At 41.1% G+C, this 27,454-nt stretch overlaps 1 protein-coding gene across 1 annotated transcript in view; it reads right to left on the bottom strand.

Annotated features, from left to right (window-relative positions):
- Positions 1 to 27,454, bottom strand: part of trps1 (trichorhinophalangeal syndrome I) — a 96,280-nt gene that overhangs the window by 52,553 nt on the left and 16,273 nt on the right. The window contains exons 2-7 of the mRNA XM_085345983.1: positions 12,873 to 13,589; positions 12,398 to 12,513; positions 6,291 to 6,903; positions 5,841 to 6,055; positions 5,158 to 5,368; positions 4,791 to 5,031 (exon numbers count right to left, since the gene is read on the bottom strand). Of these exons, the coding sequence (XP_085202109.1) occupies positions 4,791 to 5,031; positions 5,158 to 5,368; positions 5,841 to 6,055; positions 6,291 to 6,903; positions 12,398 to 12,513; positions 12,873 to 13,589 (2,113 nt within the window). The remainder of the gene's footprint in view (positions 1 to 4,790; positions 5,032 to 5,157; positions 5,369 to 5,840; positions 6,056 to 6,290; positions 6,904 to 12,397; positions 12,514 to 12,872; positions 13,590 to 27,454) is intronic.

Below are 27,454 nucleotides of genomic sequence, written 5' to 3'. Positions count from 1 at the left end.
TCTTGTGCAGGCCAACAAGCAAAGCATTAAACCATCTAGAACAAGAACTTGTGTGTTGTTTACAGTGGACCTCGGCAGGCTCGGTTTGCCCCGCAGCTGTCACAGACAGATATACCAACACATGAATAAATGTTTCACAGAATAATGAAGCTGTTCATTTTGTCTGCACTTGGATTATGTAATTGTTTTGCTGGTATATTTATTAATGATGGTAGGCCACAGTTTAACAATTGGTATCTTGTAGTTATTCATATTCCTTTGTCAATATCGTCATTTACCACATAATTCACTTAAATCCAAAATTACACTTGCTTAATTGCTTCACTCAGATGTCATAAGAAAACACCGCTTTTCCCAACACTGCCTGTTTTATTCTTTTAGGCTTTTCCCACCAGTAGGTTATTATCGCTGCATATTACAGCAGAGTGAGGGTTTTACAATAGCAGACAATAAACACGGACCAAAAGTCACTGAAAACAGGGGAAAAAAAGCATATCCAGAGTCATTTTTCTCCATTTTGCGACTCGCATCCTCTGGTTTCTGCTTTGAACCCTACCATAATATTTCCTCATCCAGGAAAAAACAAAAACAAAACATTTAAGGCGTGAATTTGAAAACAATGAGAAGATATTGCAGATCCAGACCCACACAAACATTTACAATACGTCCCGATATATAACCTCTCAGAATACTCTATGTATTCCTCTTTGCTGTCTTGTACGTCTGATGCATGATTTCTATACAACAGCAAGTGAAAATACAGAAATAAATATATACTTCTGACATAAACTTATCTTATTCATCATCCTGCCTCATATTCTCTTTCTCCCTTTATTAGCTGTTGAAGAATATATAAAAGGTCTGCACCTCTAGCAGATCACAGAGGCTGAAATATTTGCAGAAATCTGTGAGAACGTGTGAATGAAAAAGCATAGTGTGTCCATTAGACTTATGTCTCCAGATGCTGAACGACACAGCAGCCTTGATTTATCATCAGCATCCACACGTGGACTGGCATACCTACTGATTTCATCATTTACTGGGTCTGTCACTGTTAACACTACTTTCCTACGGGAAATGTTGAAGCAGACATAAAAAATATGCTTCTTCTATCTGTATTTTAATAATAATTTATCCATTTGTAATAAACAGTTTCTAGTTTGCACTAGAATCATGTCCTAAAGCTTGTTTTGATAAATCTGGCACTGTGAATCCGTGGACTGAGCCTGACCAGTGCTGTGCATGTGGCTAATTTGGGGAGTTATAGTGAGTTAATACACAACAGAGCCAGCACAGATTCAAAGTTTTATAGTTTTGCTAATGTTTACGCTCAATGCCGCCATCTTGGATTGTTAACTCTTACTTACTGGGGCCCCTCAGTCTGAGTTCCAGATTCAAATTCTGACTTGGAACTCTGAAATTCCGATTTCTGACTCCTTTAGGATTGCAGCATTGTTCCATCAGTAGGGTAAGAAACAGCGAGACAGTGGGAAAAAAGTCTCTTTTTTTCTCCAAATATTTTATTATAGTAATGCACTCTGCAGCATCCGGAAGCACAATTTGTGTTTTGTAGACTCACTAGCCACTTCATTAGGTTCAGCTGTTCAACTGCTTGTTTATGCAAATGTCTAATCAGCCAATGATCAAGTTCAAACGGAACAAAAATGGGGAAGGAAGGTGATTTAAGAGTGTCTAAATGTGGCACGGTTGTTGAGACACATAGGCTAGTCTGAGTATTTCAGAAACTGCTGATCTGCAGGGACTTTCCCACACAACCATCTCTAGGGTTTACAGAGAGTGGTCTGAAAAAATGTAAAATATCCCATCAGTGGCAGTGCTGTAGGTGAAAATGCCAGACTGCTTCAAAATGATAGGAAGGCAAAAGTAACTCAAATAACCACTTGTTACAACCAAGGTATACAGAAGAGCATCTCTGAATGCACTCCTGCCAGCTAAAAGCAGGTGACCTAGGTGACAATTCACCTGGGCTTACCAAAATTGGACAAGAGAAAATTGGAAAAATGTTGCCTCGTCTGATGAGTTTCAATTTCTACTGCAACATTCGGATGGAAAGCATGGCTCTTGTAGCAATGGTTCAGGCTGGCCATCACGTTATAACCACAGTGTACCCATCTTCTGATGGCTCCTTTGAGCAGGATAACCCATCGTATCAATGCTCAAATCCTCTCAAACTTGAAAATTACAATAAATCTTCTCTACTCAAATGGCTTCTTTGGGATGTGTTGAAAGAGGAGATTCGGATCACAGGATGTGCAGTCGACTGAGGAATGTTTCCACACCGGAATTTAGGCTGTTTTAAAGGCAAAAGGAAGTCCAAAGTGGTACTAGCAAGGTGTAACTAATAAAAATGACCGGTGAGTGTAGTCCACTGCGGCTTTACCATTGGTTGGCTCCCCATTTGTGGACAAAATCCTTTTTACTGTGACTGGCTCTACCCGGACCAATACATATATATCTGATATGTGGGTAAAGAACCTGTGTGACTGGCTGCTATGGGTGTAATTTTAACATGACCACTGTCAGCCATCAGATTGTACTTAAGGTGTATATTAGCAGCTAGGTGAGAGTTTATCTATAAAACTTATGGATTGATTGGCTTCCCTCAGCTGACAATCTTTTTCGCATTACACAGCAGCATCCTTTGATCTGAACACCCTATAATTACATGCTGCTTTTTGTTTTCTAAGACTTGGCCTTCAGATTTAAAAAAAAAAAATGGTTGTTTTTAGATGCAGCATGAAACTTTCTGGCTTTATTTCACTTTTATTTGATTTGAGCTCCAAGATTCAGGGCTTAGATTTTGTTAAGGACGTGAATGAACTGTTAAATCCCCTGCAAACTCTGCTTTGTCACCCGCTCTCGCTCTCTGCTCAGCACCCTTCTCTCTGAATTTCTCTCTCTGTATTTCATTCACCTTCCCTCTTACATTCCTTCTTCTAACCTTCTTTCTTCCCTTCCCGTCTTTCGGTCCTTGCCATCTGCTGTTCTCATCAGGCTGTCAAAAGAGAAAAGTTCTCGAGCCGCAAACTGCGACAGCATTGTTTTTGACTGAGGAAAGGCTCATCTCTGAATGTGCTCCCGATGTGCGTGCTCTAAAACCCTAACTGAGAACCGTTCAGATACTCCTGTGAACATTTGCGCTTGAATTTATGAATCCATCCGTAGCTTAACACACAGGGTGCGCTTTATCATCAATCCAATTTCGTGTAATTAAGTTATCTCAGTGTGTGGGCTCTACGCTCACACACTGAGTATCCATAACATACCTGAGGCAACGACAGAAAAACTAACAGCTAGGCAGACGAAAACTGTGAATTCCTCTGCATTTAATATCTTCGCATATTGCTTGTGTTTCTGCCCTTGCATGGAAAGAAATTGTCTTTGGCATCACTTCTCGTGAGGAGCAACCACATTTAAAAAGAGTTTGAGGCCCTGTGCCTGTGTGTGCTGCATGGTGCTGCAGTTAAAGGGAGTGACAGCTGCCTCTGCCCCAGGCACACAGGCTCAGAGAGGAGGATCTCCATTCTTCATGGGAATAAAGAAAGTGCAGCATATTGTTTTAAAACCCTGACAGCAGAAACAATCACAGCTTATCGATACTTTGTTCTTTGATAATTTAGCCTGATTTAGATACCAATGCCAAGTGACAACATATAATAAAACATTCATGCAAATAAAAAGAGAAAATTCCCACCTTCAGGGAAACTTAAATCCTTCTTGCACTTGTCAGTGTGAGACAAATGTAATATTTTTGAAACCTAGATTTCATTTTTTGATTAAGACCTTGTTACTTTATTTTTTCACGTAGTGCAAGACAAACTCAATAGGACCTTTCTGACCACTCACTTTCAGACAGTGAGCAGACGTGGGTGAAATGTCAAAGACTGTAAAGCTTGTTGCAATATTGGGGTTTTGGCTTCACAGGCATCCAAGGTGCATTTAAAGAGGAATGCGTCTTAAGTCGTCTAATCTCCAGCAATGTACGACATGGAGTAACTTTAATGTGAACGTAAGGCCAAAGCCTTTTGCCCCTCGAGAAAACAGCCCATAAGCCACAACATGGTGCTTTCATAGATATTCGACTCATGGACTTCATCACAGACGGGTGTGTGTAATATCAGTTTGAAAATCTGCAACACGGGCTATAAATATGTGATCATATCTGTGCAGCTTCCAGGTGAGAATGTCAACATGGTGTCTGCGAGTAACTTAAGCGTACAATTTTCTTTCTTTTTTTCCTCTCACTGAACATTTACTTGATAAGTGAGTGTAAGAAGGAAGAATCGCAGGGGTCTGAAACAAAGCACAGGAATTTGCACCTAACTTGAACAAAATTTTTCAGATTCTTGCCTTTTTTTTCCCCATGATGAATTCAATCAAAGTAAATACTCGATCTGTATGAGATTCTATGTCTTAAAAAGTTAACTGACTGCATGCACGGCAAAAAAAAAGCACAGATTTTTGAAAAAGATGGAAAACTGAATGGCTCAACCCTTGCAGAAAAAAACACTACATAATGTAAAAAAACATAATCAAGAAGCTACCTTTGGCTGCTCTCTTATTTACAAGGGCCACAGGGGGTAGCTCTGCATGTTTGATTGAATTGGCAGATTTCTTTTAAGTCAGATGCCCCCCCTACCATGACCCCAAAGGGATTTGTGTCTCCTCCCGGGATCAACTGGGGCACTGTTAGCTTATTAGCTTATTAGGCAGGGGGAAGAAAATACATCCTATCAAATAACACAATTATAATGACCATGCAATCTCACCTGTAGTGTCTAAAAATCTCTTCTTCCACTTCTGTAATGAAGTGACACTTTGTACATGAGTACTCCCTCTCTCCTGCGCCTCCTCGCCCTCCTTCCTTGTCTCCCGCAGCTTCTTCCTCAGCTTTGACATGTGGGGGAGCCCCCTTTAGGTTGATCAGGTTGTGGCAGCTTTCATAGTGTTGCAGCAACACGTCAATGTCAGTGGTAGCAAATGCACACTGGTCACACAAGTGGGTGACGCCTACGACAGGAAAGCGGGACCAATCAGAAGCAAGAAGCGAAGAATTTAGGGTCATGCTGGAAAAGCTCCAGAATCAGGCTTCCGATAAATGTTATATATATATAAATAACATATGCCTCCAAATACCTTGTGTGACAACAGGATGGGCGGGGTTTGAGGGGTGAAAAGTAGAACCAGAAATCCCACTGTGGTCGCCTCTAGGATTAGGAGGAGTCACGCTGGGTGAGGTGGTGACAGCAGGTTTTGAACCAATGGCGTCCTGCTGTTTGGCGAGTTGAGGGAACTTTGAACAGCATTTGGGGCAGGTGGGCTTCCGACAAGCGAATGGGTGGGATACCTGTTGAAACAAATTAGAAAAAAAGGTAAGAGCAAAAGTGGTTTGAACCTTCAAATTCTTTACTGATTACTGCCGATATAAGAAGAATCTCGTTTTGATGCTGTGGCGTAGCCGTGTATTTTCTATGAATCTAATAAAGAAGTGGAAGCCAGCAGTACCAGTATGAATGTGCATTATTAAGTAAATGATGCCACCCTCAATTTTGGATGTTAACCATCCTTTTTGCATTTTTAACAGCTGCAACAGAACTGCTGGCAGCTGGCACAAAAGGAGGGAGGGGAGAATGCGTGGGTAGACTGAGGAAAGCAAGGGAATTTTAACTAGGCAGGAAATTGGAACAATTAACTTTACACTTGTTCCTATATTACATTTTATTTTTCCTTTGCTTGCAAAACAGCTCTTTTTTTCCTTCTAATTAACAAGCAGGCAGCAAAACAAGCAAATAAATATTTCAATATTTTATTTATCTCACCTCCCCTAGGTGTTTTTGTGGCTGACAGAGACCCTGTGGACAATACATGCAGTGTTGAATGCTGCAGCGGTGGATGGAGTGGTTATGCTGGTAGTGCAGTAGTAATGGTGCTACTACGATCACATCCGCACTGTGGGCCATGGAGTACCGGAAATCACACAACTGACAGTTATAACTGGTCACAACTGCTTCTGAATCACTGCTGTTTGGGTCTCCTAGGAGCAAAAAGCAGAACAAAAGTAAATAAAACCTGGGCAGAAATTCAAATATTATCACGTATCATTTCTATTATGATAATCAAGGCAAACAAACATGAGGTGACAAGCACCACAAACAATAATAGAAGACTCATTTATTGAGGGCGATCATTTATCTTCGCTTTAAGCAGATACAATCTACCAGCAGTAACGAACATCATCTTACTGCCACGTTCCAATACATCTTCATTACCTTGGCTGGTGCTGGAGAGGTTGGATGGCTGATCTTTGCGGCCTTTTGATACCATTTGGTCTCTCTCTCCTCCATCTCTCCTTCCTCCTCTTTCTCGCTCTCTGTCGATCCCACCAGGATTAGAGTTGTTGGGGCTCGTAGTACCACCGGTGTTCATTTTGTGTCTTTGCTCATAGTGCTCTAAAAGCCTTGCAGAACCCCCCGACCACTCGCAACTCCAGCTGCAGGATTTACACCAATAATACGTCTGCACGGCGCCTCGACCAACCTCCCCCACCCAGCCCGATGAATCCGAACAAGACCTAACTGGGATGAAGTACCCGACCAAAGAGTCGTCCTCTGCGCGCACCGCAACTCGTTCGGCCCCGTCTAAGGCTTGACTCCGTCCCTTCAGCTGGTTGTCGTGCGTTGCCAGGTTATTTGTGGTCAGCAGGGGTGTGGTTGGCGGTGTTTTGACTTTGTTTGGGTGCGAGGAAAGGAAATGTTGTTCAAGTTCCAAGGAATTACTGCCCATGTACGTGAAGTTGCAGAATTTGCAGCGAAAGTACTTTGTGTTTCCTTGGCAATCCGAGGTCTTCCGACCGATTCCAATGAGCGTGCCACCCAACGTCACCTGTTGATAGGCAGAAAAGAAAAAGACAATAAAGAAGGAATAAAAATATATATTTAATACATAAACAGTTTGATTAAGAGGCAGTCTGCTTGCTTGTTATTGCTTCATGCAAATAAAAGATGTTTTTATTTATTGTCCATTTTCCATTTCCAGATGTCTGCATTTCCTAAAATTGCTGCTGCAAATGAATAACTACATATCAGACTCTTAATCTTGTGAAATAAAGAGCAATGCGGGAATTTCTTTATAATTCTTTAAATAGTTAAAGTTAATGCTAACTTTACATTTATTAAAGTACTTTACAGGATTCAGAGAAGGGAAAAAAAAAGACAATGACTGGTTATACTGCCTTTTCCTTCAAACAGACAAACATGAAATAAATTAGATACAAGGCAGTTATTTTTGTGTTCCTAAGCAGCAGATATTTAAAGGACACATGGCACAAGCCACCGATCGTAGAGCTGTGCAGGATAATTATGCCTTAGCTACTCAAACCCACAATGAACATAATCCATCATTTTCCGTATGTAACTGTAGACAATTAAAAGGCAACTCTAAGTCTAACTAACCAACCAATAACAAAACTACTAGGCTCTACTGTAGTGTTTAGGGTCGAGGCCAAGGTTTTATATAACTAAGTCAGCAACCTGGCACTGTTTTTTTTTTTATTAAGTTAGCCTCTAGACAGTACGTGATTACACTGTGCTCATCGTTATGATAGTAATGAGGCAATCTGGCATGCCATACAGTGGCAATGGACTCCCTACTGTACAATATAGATTTGTCTCTAAATCTGAGGTTTTAAGATAACTATGGGCAGTGTGGTAACAGAGCTGCATGCTGCATGTGACATGAGCAAAGATGCAAAGCTCCATAGATAACAGAACGCCAAACAGATGCAATGCTCTTGTTTTTCGTTTCAATACTAGGAATTAGATCTCAGAATCAGCGAATGTGCAGCATGGCAGTTACGTCAATTGGTGTCAAGAACAGATTAGCGGGGAATGTTCTGTTCAGCTTTTATGTCATGTTTCCTAGTATAATGGATTGCTAGCATGCGGGGTTTTTTTGTGTGAGTTTGACAGGTTCTATATGTTTAGATATTTTTCATACTTGGATTTTTTTTAAAATAACAAGAGATACAAGTTTGTGTCTATGTTATACAAATACTGTCTGTTGTTTGGGATTTTTTCCCAAAATCTAACACAGAAATTAGTTTTTAAGACACGCAAAACTATTTAAATTATTTATTTGCCTAGTTTTATGCTTATGGTTAAACTGTATTGGGATTAAAAGTGGGAGTGAAGTTAAGATAAAGGGAAATTTGTAGTTTTTTTTATGATGGTACAAGGACATTTTTGAAGATGAAAGGTGTAAAAGATTTTTTTCTCTCTGTGTGTTTGTTTGTTTGTTTTTTAAAGAAACTACAATCAGTTCATAGGACAGCTGAAAATCTGAACTTTCCTCTTTTCATAAACAACAAGAGTGACAGTAAGGCAATCATTTTGCCAAAAAGGGTGGAAAAAGTAATATTTGTACAAAGAATTAAGCGTGAGATGGTATACGTCAACTCAGCTAAAGAAAATAAATGTTAAAGTCTAAATGAGAGTCATTACTGTACGTGATCTCACGACAGAAATTCAACAATTATCTCATCCAACAGACCCTGCCCAGACAATTAGCAAAGAGCAAAGCATCAAGTAATTTCACCAGGCAGAATGTGCAGGAAGACATGACCGAGAATATGAGACAGGGACAGAGTGAAAGAAAAGAGGCAAAGGGCGAATGGGACAAGATGAAAGAAAAAATTGTAAGTTGAAGAACAGAGCTGCAGAAAAAGAAAGAGGCGAAAGAGAGCCGGGAAGCAAATTGAGAAGTTGGAAAAATGGATTAGATAAAGTAATAGAGACTAAGAAAGACAAATCAAAGAAAGAGGGCAGAGCAGAGGAGAAGGTGAAGGAGAGACAAAGACTTGATAAGAGAGACAAATGGAGAAGCAGGAGAGAAGAAGACAGCCAAATATGTCTGACAGCTGTTTCATTACACTCCCTAACAGCCGATTATAACTACTGGTTCTCCGTCTGCCTCTGTCACTACCTTCTCTCCTTTCCTCCTCCATCTCGAGCACTCTCACTCATTCCTTCTCCCTTTTCTCCACTATGACTTTTTTGGGGGGGGTCTGGAATCTCATTGGTTGACATGGAATCTTGTCTTAGCAAATGACAACATGGAATTTTCCAAACGTGGGCGGGAGAGGGAGAAAAAGTGAGTGAGGGATGGAGAGAATAGAGACCCCTTTCATTCGTTTTTTTTTTTTTAAGTATATATATACTTTCACTTTTTCTTCATAATGACGACTTAAGCCCACTGGATTTTCTATTTCTGATTCGGTGTGCGTATGTGTGTGTGTGTGTGTGTGTCTGCACGCGTATGTGTATTACTGTGTCCATTACGTGACTTTAGATCATTACAGGCTGCTGGTTTAAATGAAACTAAACTCCTTCACTATTCTTGACACACACACGCACGTTTGTTGAATCATCCCACTAAATCTTTCACACAAAAACATCACAGTTCATGAATACTCGAAATCCTAATCCTTGACAGTTATTGCCAAAAATGAGCTTATATTTACAGCATATTGTAAACATTTGACGATTAAAAAATTTTTTCCAAGCGAACCTGTAGGTTATTACTGAAAATACTGCTAAACTGATAGGTGATTAGATATCACTGATCTGATTTAAGATCTCATTTAAACTTCGTAGCTCTTGAGGTAAAAATAGCAGACACATGAGCAGTTAGTCTGAGGCTTTAATGTTCAGTACTAACATGCACCGCAAATCAATACTGGCGCTGCTGATTTCACTGATTATGGACGCCTGGTAACACAAAGAACAAAATTATTGAAAACTACTTTTATCCTCCGATTGATTCGGTTCTGTTCTGTTCAATCTGTTGATGTCAGGTACAAAACACATCTCTTTTTTTAAAAATGTTTTTTGATTATTTATGATTAGAAGTTTGAGTACAGCGTCCTAGTATATCTACGACATTCACCTCGTAGAAGGAATTTTTAGTTGCAACTGCAAGTTTGCAGCATCCCCTTCATTCACCTAGTTTTATAAAATGAGACCTCAATATGGGGATGAGCATTGATTTTATTGAATTATTTAACAGCTATAATCATGCATATGGTGCACATGCGAGCATTTGTCTATGCACGCATTCCCTGCAAAAGATTTGGGAAGTCGACACTATGGCTTTTGTGCGTGCGCGCGCACGTACGCTTGACTATGCATACCCCCATATGCACGACTTGTCTGCCAGGTGCCCCGGTTGTCTCCCTTTCTGTGTCTATCCATCTGTCAGTCTATAAAATTTTATAACTTGCAGCACAATGCCTCCCTGTCCAAATAAGGCACACCCTATGTTACAAATCAGTTGCAGATTGCTCTACCCAATAAATTATTCCATTCAGTTATGAGCCTAACTTTGCAGATTTATTACAACTGTGATTACAGCGAACTGTTAACTAAATCAGTGTTACTTGTATTGGATCAAAGTTTCTAACTATGATTACATAAAATGTTTCATATACAGTATGTCGCACTTCTTCGAGTTATTATGACATACAAATTTAATAACTGGAACTTTGATGTAAATGAAATGAATGCAACATTTTTGAGTTTTCTTTTAGAACTTTACGCCAGTTTTACTAGTGCATGTTGGTGCACACAATGATGCGCATTAAACATATGCAAACAAGACTGAGACTGCATTGCATCCATAAGTGCATATTTCTGATGTTACTGTTTTACCACAAAATAAAAGAAAATTGTTGTATAATTAATTATAAGATTATATCAAATGTGCCGGAGCCCTGCCATAATCTCTAACACCAGTTCTAGTCGAGGCATAAGTGCGTCAACTTGTGTTTGTTATCTTAAAAAAAATCTGTTTCCAAGGTAACCCACGTGGAAAAGAAATACAACAACAACTTTAAAAAGTTTCAGATGATGTCAACGTGGCCACTTTCACATTTTTCTCACACTACATAAAGTTTACTGGATTTATACCTGATCCGCATAAATACGTGGCATGTGCAAAATAAAAGTATATTTAAATAACATCATTTGTACGTGTGTAATAACAGCATTATTATAAGCCTAACAGGAAATACACATCAGAAATACATGTTTCTTTACTATTTCTTTGTGTGGAGCTCACACCCTGATCCTTGTCATTGTTTCTCTACATTTCCACTGCGGTAAAGAAAAGACCAGGCCCATCACTTTAGCTGTTTTAACGTGTGGGATGTCTGAAAAAGTTTAGATGACGTTCCATCGTGCCTCTTTTCCGTGCACATACACACACAGACAGAGCATCCACGGCGGACAGGCTGAAGCCTCCCTTTTGGTTATAAAAAAAAATCTAACCACGCACCTTCCCGTAGGGTTGTGAAACAGTATAAGCCTGTTTATCACTACTTCAGAACGCAACCACTGAGAAACAACCAGAAAATAAAGTTTGGTTTGTCTGATTCACGGGTTTGTTCACATTCACTTTCTAGCATGCTTGACCACAACTGCTCAGTCTCTCTCATTCCCTCTCTCGTTCTTGCGCTCTGAATCAGACATGAAGGCCCGAGTTACAATGTGGTATTTACAAGCAATACTCAACAAATTCTGCGGAATACCTTGAAGTAAAAAACCATCTCAAATGACTGTGAGATGAGACAAAACGCTGCAGTTAGGCTACTTGACAAATGGAAATATATTGAGTCCCTCCAAAAGTTTCTAGACCCTGGGAAAAGTTCCTGTGGTGGAAAAACGGCTTATGAGAGCTTCCACGCTGCAGGAACTAACTCCAGGGGCTATTAACAGTTAACAATTTCTACTGTGGGGAAATTATTTTACCCCTGAACAAAAGAAAAGAAAAAAAAACTCCCCGGGAGATTAATACTTTTCAATAGGTACAGAAATTTCTGGGTGAGGCTTGCAGCACTTAACATTTTTGATCGCACACACACGACATTTCAAGGGTTGGAAATATAGACAGTCAACCGTCTGAAGCATGTCTGGACGGCGTGAGAGAAAAATCCTTGGGAGTTAAATTTCCTGGTACTTTGAGCGGAAGCTCTAAATTAATGGGAAAAGAAATGCCTTTTGCAGTCTGGCATGCTGGCAGGATGAGAGTCACCAAATCTGAGAACATACTGTGGAAAATGGGCCACAGATACCAAAATTGGCAAACTTCAAGAAAAATAGTACTTTGGAATACCACACTGACTTTTATGAAAGCCAATCAGCTCCAAAAATTAAGGCTTTCTGTGGGACTGAGGAGGTTTTTATTTTATTTTATTTTTAACCCCTTTTAAAATTCCTTAAAAGGGCTACTACAGCACATAGTTTTTTTTTTTTAAAATATATTCAGTTATTAAAGTATGGAGTATTTTAAACACTTTTATGAGTATTTCACACCCAGGACTTACCTGTACGTCATATGTGCCATTCATCATAACTGTCCTATGCTGCTGACTCTGTATCTCTGGTCTTGTCTTCCCCAAGTCTTTGGCTTGGCTCCTCTGCCCTTGTCCCGCCTGTATGTCTGACATGAGAAATGCAAGAAGGGGTCAGACTGGTAGAAACAGATAAACAAAGAGGGCTCAAGCTGCTTGAGGCAAAAAAAATGTGAGAACTAGCCTGACATCTGGGAAGAAGGAAAACTAGACTCAGAATCAACATGCTGTTTTTCTAAGTAACTGCTATGTCCTTACTGGAAGACAAGTTCAAAGTATATATATGTATATATATATAAAATAGATGAACTCATATGTATTTTTGGCAGTTTTCTCCTGTACTGGTTCATATTTGCTATGACTGTCCAGGTCTTTAGGGTCATACATTTCATTCTCCATTATAAACTCATTTCTATAATAAGCGCTGGACAGAGAAAGCTGAAGTTACCAATAGGTGTGTGTTGGGGAGCCATGTTGTGGAGTGCCAGGATGTGTGTGTCCAGAGCAGCATCCTGCCGTGTGCGGTTGTGCAGGCCCAGGTGATACTTCCGAAAGTGCTTCACCAGGTCAGCCGGGTCGTTGCCATAGTAACCGTAGCCACACACATTGCACTTGAAGTCCTGGAGTTTAGGAGAGGGGCTGGAGGAAAGCGGAGGGGTATCGGTCGTGGTCTCCTCCCCTCCTTCCTGTCTTGGGAGGAGGTGCGGGGCAGAGAGGAGAGGAGGGGTGAGATGATCTGCCTCCCCCCTTTCTCTGTCGCTTCTCTCCCCTTCTTCTACCGCTCTGTCCCCGTCCTCAGGCTCCGACTGGCTCTCCGGCCTGTCCGTCAGCGCTGCTCCTCCTTGCTTTGCCCTTCCCCTGCCTCCTCCTCTCCTCCCCCCTCGCTCCTCATTACCGTAGCGATCGCCAACAGACGAGGGAGAGACAGACGAGGAAATGCACTCGCTCTCTCCCCCCTCCTCCTCCTCCTGCTGCTCCTCATCTCCTCTGACCCGCTCGGAGGATTCCGGCTCGGAGGGTCGGTTTATTCGTTCGGCCTCTGCTCCCACTCTCCCTTCCTCCTCGCCTTCTTCTTCCTCTTCTCCCGCTGGCCTCTTCCCTTCTTCTTCCTCTTCCTCCTCGCCTCCCACACTCCGGATAGGGGGATTCTTCTTCCTCACCATTTCTACAAACATAAAAATAGAAGAAAAAGAAAATTATGATCTGTTACCATGTATTAAGGGAGGAAGAAGAAGGAGCTTGGGGATAAAAAACAGCAAGCTGACTTCCCTCGAGACACTAAAAGATACAGAGCCTTTCAAACTCCAGTAATATTCTGCATATAACGCCACACATGCACACAAATACAATTATCTGACAATGATGTACAGTATGTGCGCAAAATAGCTTTGATTTAATTTACAGACTTCTTTGAACACCAAAATCTGCGACAATCCTCGACCACAAACCTCGTCAAAGAAAAACAGGCGCAACAAATCAGAAACATCTCAGCTGCGAGAGATTTTTTTTTTCTTTTTCAGGATTTTTTTTTTTTTTGGAGGGCGGGTACTTGCTGAAATGTGACGGCCACCCCCCCACCAAAAAAAAGCACCCATTGAACAACTTTTTTTTTTTCCTTTTTCAACCCAACTGGGGAGTGAATCTTTTTATCGTTATGGAAACCATCCGTGAGAATCTTCCAACACGTGACCACATCAAGAACCCAAACCATATCAGAGAGACGGGAGAGACAGCGAGGGGGGAGGAGGGTGAGGCACGGAGAGAAACGGGGGAGACAGATGAAGGAGAGGAGACGGGGAGAATGGCCAACGCACAACCACATCAAACCGAACGCCCCATATCAGAAAGATGGATGAGGGAGGCGGCAGACTGCAATTCATTCCCTCAAGCGCTCCAAATTTCTCCTTCCCATTTTGCTCCTCTGGTTTTTTGCTTTTTTTGGTTGTTTTTTTAACCTTTCATTCATTTTCTGGCTTGCAAATTCTCATTTTCTCATTTCTCACTGTCTCTCACACTTTTATCTGCATCACCTCCTTCGGTTTCCTCTTTTGATTGCCTACTTTTTTCCCCCCATGTCACATTTTGCTTTTGTCCCGCCCCACTCATCCTCTTTCTCTCTCTCGACCTTTCACCTTTTTCCTGCTTGCGCATCCTTGTGTAAAACACAAATATCAAAGAAATGAAGTGCCAAGTCATTTTTTTATTCTGTGTTGCCCTCTTTCACATGCAAGAATAATTGCAACAATAACTTAAGTAATTCCATCATTAAATGTTTTCTTTCTGTTCCTGCCCTCCCCCCCTCCCCTCCTTCCCTTATAATCACTGTACAAAGCCATCAAATAACCAAACATGTGTTTTATGTTAAACCATAATCTTTCTTTTGTTCAAAAGGGGAACAATTGTGGTTGTAGCGTTCACAACAGTCGTGACAGGGAGATGCTGCATGCATTTTGTTTTTTTGCTCTTTTTTTTGTCTTCCTTGCACAAGTGTGTGCGTGCGTGCGCATACGCGCGCATCTGTGTTTATTTGTGGTCATTCGGTTCATATTCGGGGGTGCACAGTCAACCCGGAGAGCCCGTACACCCATTTCTTTTGGTCATAAACAAAGTCAAACCCAACCGACGCCTGATTGACGCCAAAACTGATCACTTTTAGATCAATGCAATATGAGGGGGGAAGACACTGGTTGTCTTTGAGGGTTTTATGTGTGAGTAATGCATTATTTGATGATAAACCCAGAAAGCATGTGCACCACCCTGTGAGCATCTGTGAGAGACAAAAGCTTGTTGTTATTTACTGATAGCAACCTGCAAACAGTTAAAGCGTGAGAGAACTGACACACACACACACACACACACACACACACACACACACACACACACACACACACACACACACACACAGCTAAAGAAAATATGAGAATAAGTTTGAATATCCATAATCGGGTGATGATGCACAGTGACAATACCCATATTTGGGCAGCGTTCTGTTGTTATCTAGAGGATTAGAAAATACTTAATAAACAGAGATAGAGAGGAGAGCAAAACAGAAAATGAGAGAGGGGTGCTGTTTTTGTTGAATCCAATCTCTCCGTGGCCTTTGTAGTATTTGCCTTTTTTCTCCCACTCTCTCTCTCTGCCATACAACTATTAAAATAAAGCATTTATGTCTGCAAGGGCCCACGCCTAGACCAGCCCTGGCACTCGCCCTGTGCGTGTGTGTGTGTGTGTGTGTGTGTGTGTGTGTGGGGAAAGAGAGGGAGCGGGAGAGTGTGAGTGAGTGCAGGGAGCAGGGGAAAATCTCATCTGATGTCGACCACACCCAGTCAGAATTCATCATTTACACACACACACACACACACACACACACAGTGGAAAACTACAGATCGTTGTGGTAAAGCAATGAAGCTGAAACCCCGACCTAAGAAGCACTGACTGACCTAAACTATGTTTCCGTATGCCCTGTATGATCCATCCGACTGGTGACTTAGTAAGTTCACCGGTGATGACAATTCTTGCATTAACACAGCAGCAAGTAGAAGGAATTATTCTGTAGCCTTTATTTATTTATGCTGGAATCATTTGGTCTTATGCATACTTCAGTGCCACTTTTATTGGATGCGGGCAGGAAGCAGAGGTGTGTCTTTAAAGGCCCGACTGTGTGTTTTTTGGGTGTAAGCATCTGTATATATGTGTGTGTGTGTGTGTGTGTCTCTCAATGTCGCAGCAGAGCTTTTGTCTGCTCCAGGCTGTATACACAGACTGGAACCATTACTATCAACTACAATTAGGTACAACCCACCACAACATACCGCATAACAACTACTGCTACTAGCTACAATTAGCCCTTATACACCACACTGGCCTCAATACCTCAGCAAAGATAAATGTGACAGCTAATCATTTCCATCAACTACAATTAGTCCCAACACCAGTGAGGCTTTTATCTAAAATTGCCAATAATCATCCAACGACAACTGCTGAAAGACGCAGCAACAGGAGTATGGTAAGTTTCAGACGCATGTGGCAGACGGAGGACCATGTTGGGGAACTTTGTTGTGAAACTTACTCTTTTGCTACATCTCAGCGTTTCTTTGTGTGGCTCGCTCGTGTTTTCCAGAGAAGCGCTATAAATCAACTTCAAAAATTTCATCGTATTCGAGCAGTTCAAACTCAAACCAGCAGGTATTTTCAACCAAGCGCTCGCATGCACGCTAAACAGCATTTGCTTTTACGTCAGTTATTTACAAGAAGACTTTTCCAGAATCAGAGCTGACGTGTTCAAATTTCTTGTTTTGCCTTCTCATCAGTCAAAAATCCAAAGATATCTGCAACAAACCCTCATATTTGAGGGGCTGTAATCAACAAAGGTTTGTCAATTCTGCTTGTTCACTTACTCCAGTGATTAATTGTCAGCAATTAATTTGGCCATTCATACAATCTTTGTCACAAAAAGAACAAATTAATCAGCTTGTTTTAACGCTACGAACGACAACGGAGGTCACTCCTGTCGTTTGTCATGCGTTTTGTAGGGGTCTAACACATGTTGCTTTAATTAGGTTATATAAACAATATCTTACTCCATTTCAACCACATCATGTTTACGGCATCTTAGTGCACCGCCAGCCTGGCAATGAATTTTCATGCGACTCATAAGAAATCAAAAGAGGCCTTTGTCATTCAGAGAACAAAGTTAGATCTCTCTAATGGAGGAAAACAGATTACGAGTACATCTCAACCATTTTACACAGTGACTCCAAGCTAATTCTCTAAATGCATATTATTGAGAGTCACGGTAATGGATGGGTTTGATACCGAATCTCAACACATCCACATATCCCTGCTGCCTCCAGATATCTGTGCTCTCTCCCTCCCCGTGGGACAGCTGTAGCTGGCATCTCCATCTTTCATAAACAAAGGACTAATGTGCAACATATGAAGAAATAAAGCTAAAGGCAAGGTCTTATTACAAAGACAGACTTCTCTCTGGCTTTTCTTTCTCTTTCTTGATGCGCTGCTTTCTGGCTCTTCGTGTCATCCTCTCCCCCTCTTTGTCCCTATCTCTCCTGCTCCTCATTATCTGTCCTCGCTTTCTTCTCGCGGTGCCATCTCTGTTCCTCTCTTCTGATTTACTGGAACTTTGTGAGATTTGGAAAAGATAGAACAACTTACGGGTAAGTAAGGTGCACATGAAGGAGAGGTACGAGTCAGGGAGAAAGAAACGCACGAGGGAGATGGTGGGTAAGGACTTTTAATTGGAATAAGAATCCTGGCACTGTGAAAGGGAAGTAAAAGGAAGGAGCGTAGACGTTTGGAGGGGATGAGAGGTTTTAGACGGGAACACAAATGTGTTTTCTTCTTTTAAGAAGGAAAAAATGCTGATTGTCTTGGGAAATGGATAGACAGGAGCAAAGAAAGGGAGAATAGGAGGAGAGAAAAAGGAAAGAGGCAAGGAGCAGATAAGCTCCACATACTAACAAGACACCCCCCCCCCCCCCCCAACACACACACACACACACACACACACACATATAAAAAAAAAAAAAAAAACAGTAGATGATTTGAATATAAAGCTTCCTGTGATGTCCAAAACAAGTTCACATTCTGCATGTGGAAAATCAGTGTTTATCATCACTTCATAGGTATATTTCATAAACCACCTTTTATCATCCTTCAAAGTCACTGCATACCCACAAAAGCAAACTCATTACTGAATGCTTTAAAGAGATTCTACCACATTTCGGGCCTATTTTGAACACTGAAGATCGAGTCATGCTACAGGTCAGGCTTCCCGCTGGGCACCCCTCGTACAGCCTGCAATATAATGACTATGGGGTTTAAAACAATTCTGCAAGCCGCAATTTGAACTCAGGTTTATTTTGACTAATTTAGCAAAACAATCGCCTCCCAAATATCTTGGTCTGAGTCTGTGTGTGGAAGTTTAGCTGAGAAAACCACAGACAATGACTGACTTTGCAGAAATGTGAGAGCAGGCTCCTCTGAGCTTCCTCATTAGAGCTGCTGGACTATTCATACATCTTGTGGCTATCAGACACTTGCATTTCCAGCTTCATATCTGAGACTGGATCCGGTATGGCTCATGTATGCATCACACATGGGTGGTTTTAAAGACGTGCTCACTTTCGGGTCCATTACGCAGCAAGGGTTCACACTAAGTCAACATTTCAGAAATTTCCTTTTTAAAACTGCCACTTTGTGTCAGTGTAGAAATGTTTTTTCTTTCAGTAAAAAATTGAAAATAACATGATCACCTTATCATGATGTGCTACTGCCCAAAAGAGCAACTCTAACTTCTTAAATAAAAGAATACAAGAAAAATAAAATATGTTAATCGCTTCAATTTTATGTTCAAAAAATGTTGCTGCATTTGTTAAGGCTCTCACGAATGTCTTGTATCACTCAGCAGTCATTTATTTAGACAATTATTTCTTCTAGGAAGTCCACCGATGCACAAAATGGCAGTCACGCTGCAGTGCCTTGTAGCTTTAGGTTATGTGCCAGTGAATGAAAGCAGCTGAAGACAATATTAATGAAAGCGTGCAAGTAAACGGTTTAGTACCCACTGAGACGAAACAGATCAGTCCCCGTGAAACCGAGCCTGTTTAGAGCGGCGGAGCAATAATAGGAAATGGTCGCGAGCGCACGATGCTGCGCTGCGCTCTGTTCGCGTCCTGGATGGGAGGGCGGGCGTGTCTGGCCTCTTCGAGAAACACGGGGATAAGGGAGAGAAAGTTGGCCAAGGAGAGGATTTCTTTTTTCGGGAGAACCAGTAACAGCTGGGAATTGATTTTGCAGAGGCAGGAGTCTAATTGAAAGTAGGGAGGGGGGTTCGAGAGTCAAACAGAAATAGGGAGAAAGAGGAGGACAACATAAAACTACCGCGAGACAGAGTCCACCTGCCATTTTAAGACTAAAAGCTTTCAGCTGACTACCAGGTCCCTAATCAATGCCAGAATCTTTACTTACACACACATTCTCTCTTCGTCTGCTGTGTAGCAGGGGCCCAATTCTTTCCTGCCAAGCAAATCACACACACGTAGACTCAGTTGCAGACCCACTCTACCACAGTGTAGGACTCATTTGTAATGGGGTAACAGCATGCAAAATATGTCATCTTAAATGTCAAACTTAATCAGAGGTTCACATTTCAATACCTTTCTCTCATTATGAGCCTCCCGTTCTCTGTTTCTACCTCTTCTTCACTCTCTAGATGGCTCCCCTCTTACTCCTAGCTATATGGGTCCAATTCTCACTCACGCACACACAAACACACCTCACTTCTCCTCCTCCTCTCCCTATCTATCCATCTTTCAGTCACCATTCTCTCAATTAATCTCTTATCCATTTCCCACCCCCTGCCTGTCGTTCCCTCAATCTCTTTTTCGCTCCTCCCCTCGCTCCTGGCCTATCCTTACGTGAACCTTGATGTGTTGATGTGTTTGTACATGTGCGTGCGTGTAAAGGTGTAATTCTCTAGAGCACAGCAATCCCTTTACGTGACTGACAGGCAGATAGCTATCATTAAATGTAGGAAGATTTTTTTTTGTTGTTTTTTTAAATAAAAGAAGTACGCACTGTATCCCTCGCTGTTCTTTCTGTGCTTGCTATGCACATCTAACTAATCCTTCAAAGATACTTGCTCACTCCACCTTGATTTTGTCTCAAAAACTTTAGATGCAAAACACTTCCAAAAACGGTCCACTGATACGTTAATTGATTAATCCACCCATCATTAATTAGTTTTCTGCCACTTATTCAGCAGTCTCAGCAGCCCAGATTCCAGATTAAAGCAGAGCAAGATGTTGAAATCCAGGCAAAGGTTAGACTGGGGAGGTAGATCAGTCAGTAAATTGTCACTCCAGTTTGTCAATCTCCCTCATTACCTTTCCTCTACTTGTCAACAAAATCCCAACTTCCTTCGCCTTGGATCCAGCAAAGCAACCCAGGCTTCTTTCATTGAAACCAAACGCCTCTGGATTGGAGGTGCCAACTGTCACTCATGCCACTTTGAACCAGCTCAGTGCAAGCTGGAGGTTATCAGTCAGTGAAGCAAACTAGACCACACGGTCGGCAAAATGCAGAGACTTCTAACACCTCTAAAACCAGCACCCTCTATCTTGGCTGTTCCAAGAAATTGTCTCCATAACTAATTTACTGACAGGCTGCTGTTTACACCTTTTGAGCATTTCTGCCTGGCTACCTGATCGCGCTTCTAAACATTATTAGCACGATCTGTACCAAAGGGCACCCCTGGTAAAGTCCAATGCCTACCGGGTACAAGTCCAAGCTCTCGCTACAGCTGCACAGGGGCCATTACAATGAGCCCCTTAGAACAGCCTCGGGGTGCGGTTGCTTCGGAAACGGATTAATTATTGATTGATTATGTATTATGCCATTAACATTAGTCACATGTCTAGGTTGGGTTGACCCATTAAGATCCAGGATACTCATAATACTAATAGTGCCTTCTAGGGCTGTTCGATATAACGATATATATCGGATGACGATATAAAAACGTTATCGTTTGTTTCGTGGTGTCGCAAAATAAACTGTTTACTGCAATATTTTTTCATGGTTTTGATGGTCACAGTAGTGGCTATATTAATTTCTTAAAGTTCTCTCTTTCTCTTATATTTTATATAACCACACTACGGACGGACAAGCGCCTGTTTTTATGCGTTGTGGTTAGCAACAACGACGGTAACAGCATCGCGTGTCCGCTTGTTTATGTTCCCCATAAACCTTTCACAATAAAGCTCAAGATCCTGTTGAGACTTTTCGAAATAAACTGAATCACGTGAAAGAGCAGATTATTTACGGATGAGAAGTAAAAAAGAGCCGCCAGGTGCTAAAAAAATAAACCTTAGACTCAAACGTTAGAACAGGCTTTTCCCCGCAGCACGCCGTGTAATAAATACTCACAAAGAAAACGGCGGCCGTTACAACTTATTTCTAAAAATGTAGAGTTTCATGCATCGGTTAAAACACTCGACTCCAGCTACATGACGCGCAGCTGGAAACACTTCCCGCAAGACGAGCTGCCCGAGATTCACAGAATTTACAGAAAATGTTACATTTTTGTGGTTTATATCGTTATCGGGACGATAGATGTCTTATATCGGGATATGAGATTTTGGTCATATCGCACAGCCCTAGTGCCTTCTTATCACAACTATCACTGACACTTTTATAGTTTTCTGACAAGTATTCAAATGATATGTCGAGACATCCCAGTTACTGCTATTATAAAATTAATTGTAAAATAAATCTTCTATTATCAAATAAACCAATACTGTTAGGCTGAATTTACCCTGTTATATATTGTGCTAAAACCATCCGCCAGACACAGACTCCAGACGCTCAAATACGACTGTGTCTATCCTGTACACACACAAACAACAGCCCCCCTCCCCTCAACACCCCCCTCCCCCCCAACACAAACTTTATTAAAAGTCTATTAGAGGAGTCTGACCTTGAATAACTACATGGGATTACTGCACCACACAGGGTCTGGGAAACACTGTACTGTGTGTGCTATGTGTATGTGCGTCTGTGTCTAATACTCGGTAGGAGGGCTACCTAACCCTTTGGGGAGGAAAGGCAGAACACTGCTTAACACCACATGCAGACATACAAAAATAACTGGCAGCTGTCCAGTGCAAGCACTATCCTTTGGCTACAAAGCTTTTTGGGATTCAAACCACTGTTCTAGCAGAGAAAATTCAACAAACAAGATTCTTTTAAGTGATCTGTTAATTGAAAAGAGTTACATTTCTGTCTTCGTGCTCAGCACGCACAAATATTACAAGTCACAGAAATTCTCACTTATGACTCCTGACAGTAAGTCACAGGTGACACACTCTTTTGGTCCATATAAACATTATTTTGAAGTGAACACCAGAAGCCACAGGTGGGTGAAAAAACAGGTTACTCACTTCTTCTAAAGAATGTAAACTGTTTCCTACCGAGATTACTGGAGATTAGGCCTGTGTGCCTCAGTCACACAGACCCAGTCCAGCAACCCCCAAGAGCTTGGTTACGAGGGGAAAAGCTGTAATCCTCAACTTCTTAGTGAGTGGGGCTTGCTTTAGGTTGCTGTCTGTCACTGGGTGAAATTGGTCGCCAAGCGGGTGCTGCACCAAAAACCTAGGAATAGTTTGCTACTAACTAACCACCCAGCGGTACTGAAACTCGAAACAGAGACTATTTGTTTTCAAAGTGAAACCAGCACCTTTTGGAAGATGTTTCTCTGTTTGAGTCACACTTTTCAAAGCTTCTGAACTAATTATTGAGTAGTTGGCAAGTGTTCGGAGACAAGTCATCATCTGCCATGCAAACTACTATTTCGACACGTTCTCACTCCCAAAACGTAATATTTTACGCTAGGTGACAAATCGTCAACATATTACGCTTCCGGGCACCCGACACGTCCCTAAATGACGAGATCGGAAAAAAATGAGGAAACATGAGAACCGTTTGGAATCAATCTACACATGTTCATTCATTTTACTTACATCACTTTGGAAAACACTATTTAACGTCATTAAAGTGCTGGTTAAGGTTAGGGATAAGGTTATGGTTAGGATTATTCTACTGTATTTCACCCATAATGCTAGCACGTAGCATAAGAACGCGGAAGGTCAACTTTTGTGTTCCTCAGGAACGCCGCGGGACGTGACGCTGACTATTTGCCTAAGGTGTTTTTCAGTACAACACCGGATACTTTTTTGCGACCAATTTCGCCTCACAACAGAACCTGGCTAAACAACTTACCAACTGGTCAGGGAACACCAGTGGTTACCAGGTGGTCACTGACCAGTCTCTAGGACTGTGTAACTGAAGCTCAGCAATCGATATCACAGCGAATGACAGCATCCACTACAACTGGTTCGGAAATACGTGTTTTTCCCTAGCAACCAGTGGCTGCCAGGTGGTTGCATGTGGTGCCTAACGCTGTCTGCCTGGGGCCTTAGTAAATCAAACTAAAGTATATTTTGTTAGACTTCCCAACACAAAAAGACATCAAGTGTTATACTACTATAAAAGGTTACCTCCCAGGGCATTGCTGTAAAGTTTTCAGTGCAAGTTTAAATAACACTGAAATAAATCAGTATGACAGCACGGACACACACAAAGATAGAAGATGCATAAACACATACATATCTGCATCCAAATCTTTCTTGCACATCTGCATTATTTCATTATGTCACAGCCATTACCATTCACTTTCACATGTGTTTGGATTTCTGGTTCTTATAAAACAATTTGTGCAGTTTTAGTAAAATAGTGAAACAGAAGGCACACACACAGGCACAGACTATATATCTCTTCTGCTATTTCAATAATCTGTGACCTGAGAGTTTATAAGACTCAATAGTCTGGCCGTTGGAATGGCTGTCTGGATTTTAACTTTATATACACACATACACACTCATATACAGACACGGCTCCCCTGCTATGGTCCTCGGAGCATACTCTGTCTGCGAGCGAATGTGTGTGAGGAGCATACCATGTGTGTGTGGTCACGTCTAAGAAAGCCGCTTTAAAAATGGATCTCTCTCCGTCTCTTTCCCATTACCACTGACGATGTCACCTTTGCCATTTTTTTGTGATGTGCAAATGATGGACTAAAGCTATTTGCTGTGTGTTTCTCTCATTTGTGAATATAAGAATATGTCATACACCTGTCATGAGAGGGAGAGAGAGAGAGCGTGGTTTCAAACATGCAGCAGCATGGAAACCGCCAGCTCACAAGGAGTGCGTGTAATCAATTGTTGCTAACTGGCTGGCAGGAGAAACAGGCTGGCAATGAGACAGACAAAAATGCAAACGCGCAGAAAGGGAAAACACATGTCAACATAGTTAATCACACTTTTGAATTCATCTTCAAAGGGAAAATGTCTCGCAGAGTTTGAAAACTAAAAGATATAAAAGGGAAAGAAAATTTTCAATCGAAGAAACACAATAAATGCACGTTCACACAGCCCTCCAACAGACTGATCAAATGAACAATTACATCTCGCTGAATACGGGATGGCTGTAAATAATCATAAAAAACGATTGTTTTATATCTGCTTAAAAAGATGAGTTCCATCATTTGGCTCTAACATTTACATCATTTAAAAATAATCCAACTTCATTAAAAACTCATTCATATTCTCCCAACGCATCAACTGAACACCACGCACTCCATCCTCCAGTTTAAAATCTAAAGTTAGTAGATAGCGAAAGATTAATATTCTCTAGCGGAATGCATTTAAAACGAATTTTTGAATGCCAATGAAAGGTATGTTACACTGGGATAAAAACATAAATACCTAAGCCTCAATGTCTAATGAAGCACACACATCAAAAGCAGTGTCTGAAAACTAATTAAAGGGCACCCTCGATAGCAAACTCAACTGAAGGGCATCCTCCACATCCTGCAAAACAAAACCAAAAAAAGTTTTCTGCACTGAAAAGACCTTTTAAAGGAAATGTGAAAAAAAAAACGTGCCCTATGAAAAGAGGAGTGAGAAAAAAAGAAATAGTCAATGAGGATGCCTCATGTCAAAACCACAACCCTGTGAAATATGAATACTAATCAAAGACCAAACCACAATATCACGCTACACCAGTGCCACGAATTGCCTTAATAATACATATTTTATGCCCAAATATCTATTTCACTTGCGCTCACAAATGTGCATATTTGAAAGGCCCACAATTTAGGCTGCATCTCTTGAAGTGTTTCAAAAGTTTCGAAGCAGGAACTCTAGCTTTCTACGCTTGCTTGAAAGACAGAAAAATTGAGTGATATTGATATTGATTTACTGTGAAACTATCAGAAACAGTTTAACTTCACACAGTGAAGGCACACACATCTAACAAACACCAAATGTAGCAGTCGAAAAGCCAAAAAAACACAGTTTGGCTTCCTACGCCGAGGGGACCCACTGCACTGTTCCAAAGCTACACTAAAAGGCAGCATTCGATGCCTGTGGTGTGGGTTCTCCTGCCATCAGCTGCTAGATTTCTTTTTTTACATTTCAAATAACCTGCAGTTGTGCTTTAAACTTTATGCGTCTTAATGATTTCGATTGTGGGGATGAGCTCTTTTGACACATGACTGTCACGTTTTCCTGTCGCGGTCTTTGTCATGTGATACCCATAAACACCAATAGAAATGTGAAGTACGTGGCCACAGATTTCTGTAAGCTTCTCTACTTCTCCGGGGTCCTTAACGAGGCTTCTAAGAGCAGCCGATGAATGAAATGCATTCTTTTAGTTTGCTAAGGAGTGCTGCTCTTCACCCTTTCATTCACTCCCCACTACCATTTCTTGTAGAAGTGTGAAAGCGTGGGAGGAGGCAGAGGTATGTATGCGCGTGTGTGTGTAGCGGAGAACCGACAACTTCCTCTAATCTTCCTGCGATCATAGCTCAGAGGTTGCTGGGGGACAAACCAGGAAATTACACGCATTCTCACACATACACACAGGATATGGGTCAGTTTAAATGGACACCAAATAAACGTGTAAAAAGTGAATACAGGTAAGTCACACAAAGCAAATATAGCGCTCATGTTATCCCCTGTAGAGTATATATAAGAGAGCCCAACATTGCATCCACTGTATGTACAAACAGAAAGATAGAAATAGATGAAGAACATACAGGGAGACTTTGGGTAAGTATTGCAAAGGGCACCATTATTAAAGTCAACACCTCTGATAAGCTCTGACTTGTGATGCGTTATTGCTATTCCCAACCCAGACGAGAGGTCTCTTTCTGTGAAAGTGTGAGGGGTGGGGGCAGCTTATCTCTCATATGCTGCACAGGCACACACAAACAAAGAGGCATGCTGCACTTAAGCTGACAAAACCTAAAAGCAGAAAAGTGTGGTTACATTTCACTGAAATGGGCGCTGACACTGCCTGTTGTCTCAAGTCTTTTGCAAGTTAGGATGGCCTGCACGAGCAGCCTGTCAAAACATCGAGCGAAAGCGCACCACATAAAATCAGAGAAATGCATAGACTTGAACTTTCCAAGCTCGTAAGCCTTTTATGCACCAGTTGTCTTTATCTGCACCGTCAGCTTAGAGCCCAAACATATCATATAGTTGACAAAATTACAGCTCATTGTAATAAATATCATGCATTTATTATATCTCTATCTATCTATCTATCTATCTATCTATATCTATATATATATATATATATATATATATATATATATATATATATATATATATCTATATATATATATATATATATATAAAATTAACATGTTTAGATTACAATTGAAATCATGATTTTATATATATACAGTAACATTGTGAATAATTCAATTACTTTACACTATCTTACTCTTAAAATATACAAAAATTTAATTTAAACATGTGTTTTAGCTTTCATTTTTATATTCAGGCCAGTTAACATATAGACACACTAATTACCAAATTGTCACTGTGATTTCTATCCAGTAACTGACTAAACTGTAATGTAATCTGACTCAACTCTATGTAATGGTGCATTTATAAATTCTATCTGAAATGGTCTGAGGTGCCATCATCTTAACTGTCACCCAGGAAGTCACAGTTTCAGTTTCAGGCCCCCCGGAGCAGAACGGCTTTAGTTAAAGGCTTAAAAAAAAAATGCTGTTGCACTTTGTTGCTCTATATGTAAACCTGTGTTCTTTCTGCCACATTCCTGTCATTTACAACAACGAGGATCGATGCGCGGTATTAGTAAAAGTAGAAGCACAGTTCAAATGTTAATGACACCCCTGCAAAGAGCAAAAAAGAGGAAGGAGGTAGCAGCTATGGCCACTATTTCACAATTATAACTGAGATTCATTCACTTCCGTACACTATGTGTGCATCTCTGCATATTTGATTGCATGTAGGGACATGTAGCTGTGTGTGTGTGATGTCAGTATTTGAGTCTAACAAAAGGAGACAAAGAGACAACATGAGTGTATTCTTTTTTTTTTTTCTTTTTTTTTAAGGACACTAACACAGAGACACACAGTCA

The sequence above is a fragment of the Diplotaxodon limnothrissa genome, linkage group LG22 (genome assembly GCF_057381915.1).
Source record: "Diplotaxodon limnothrissa isolate DT_005_m linkage group LG22, D_limnothrissa_male_GT1.1, whole genome shotgun sequence".
NCBI classification, from domain to species: domain Eukaryota; kingdom Metazoa; phylum Chordata; class Actinopteri; order Cichliformes; family Cichlidae; genus Diplotaxodon; species Diplotaxodon limnothrissa.
Note: the sequence above shows the minus strand (reverse complement) of the source record. Positions and strands in the feature narration are given on the sequence as shown.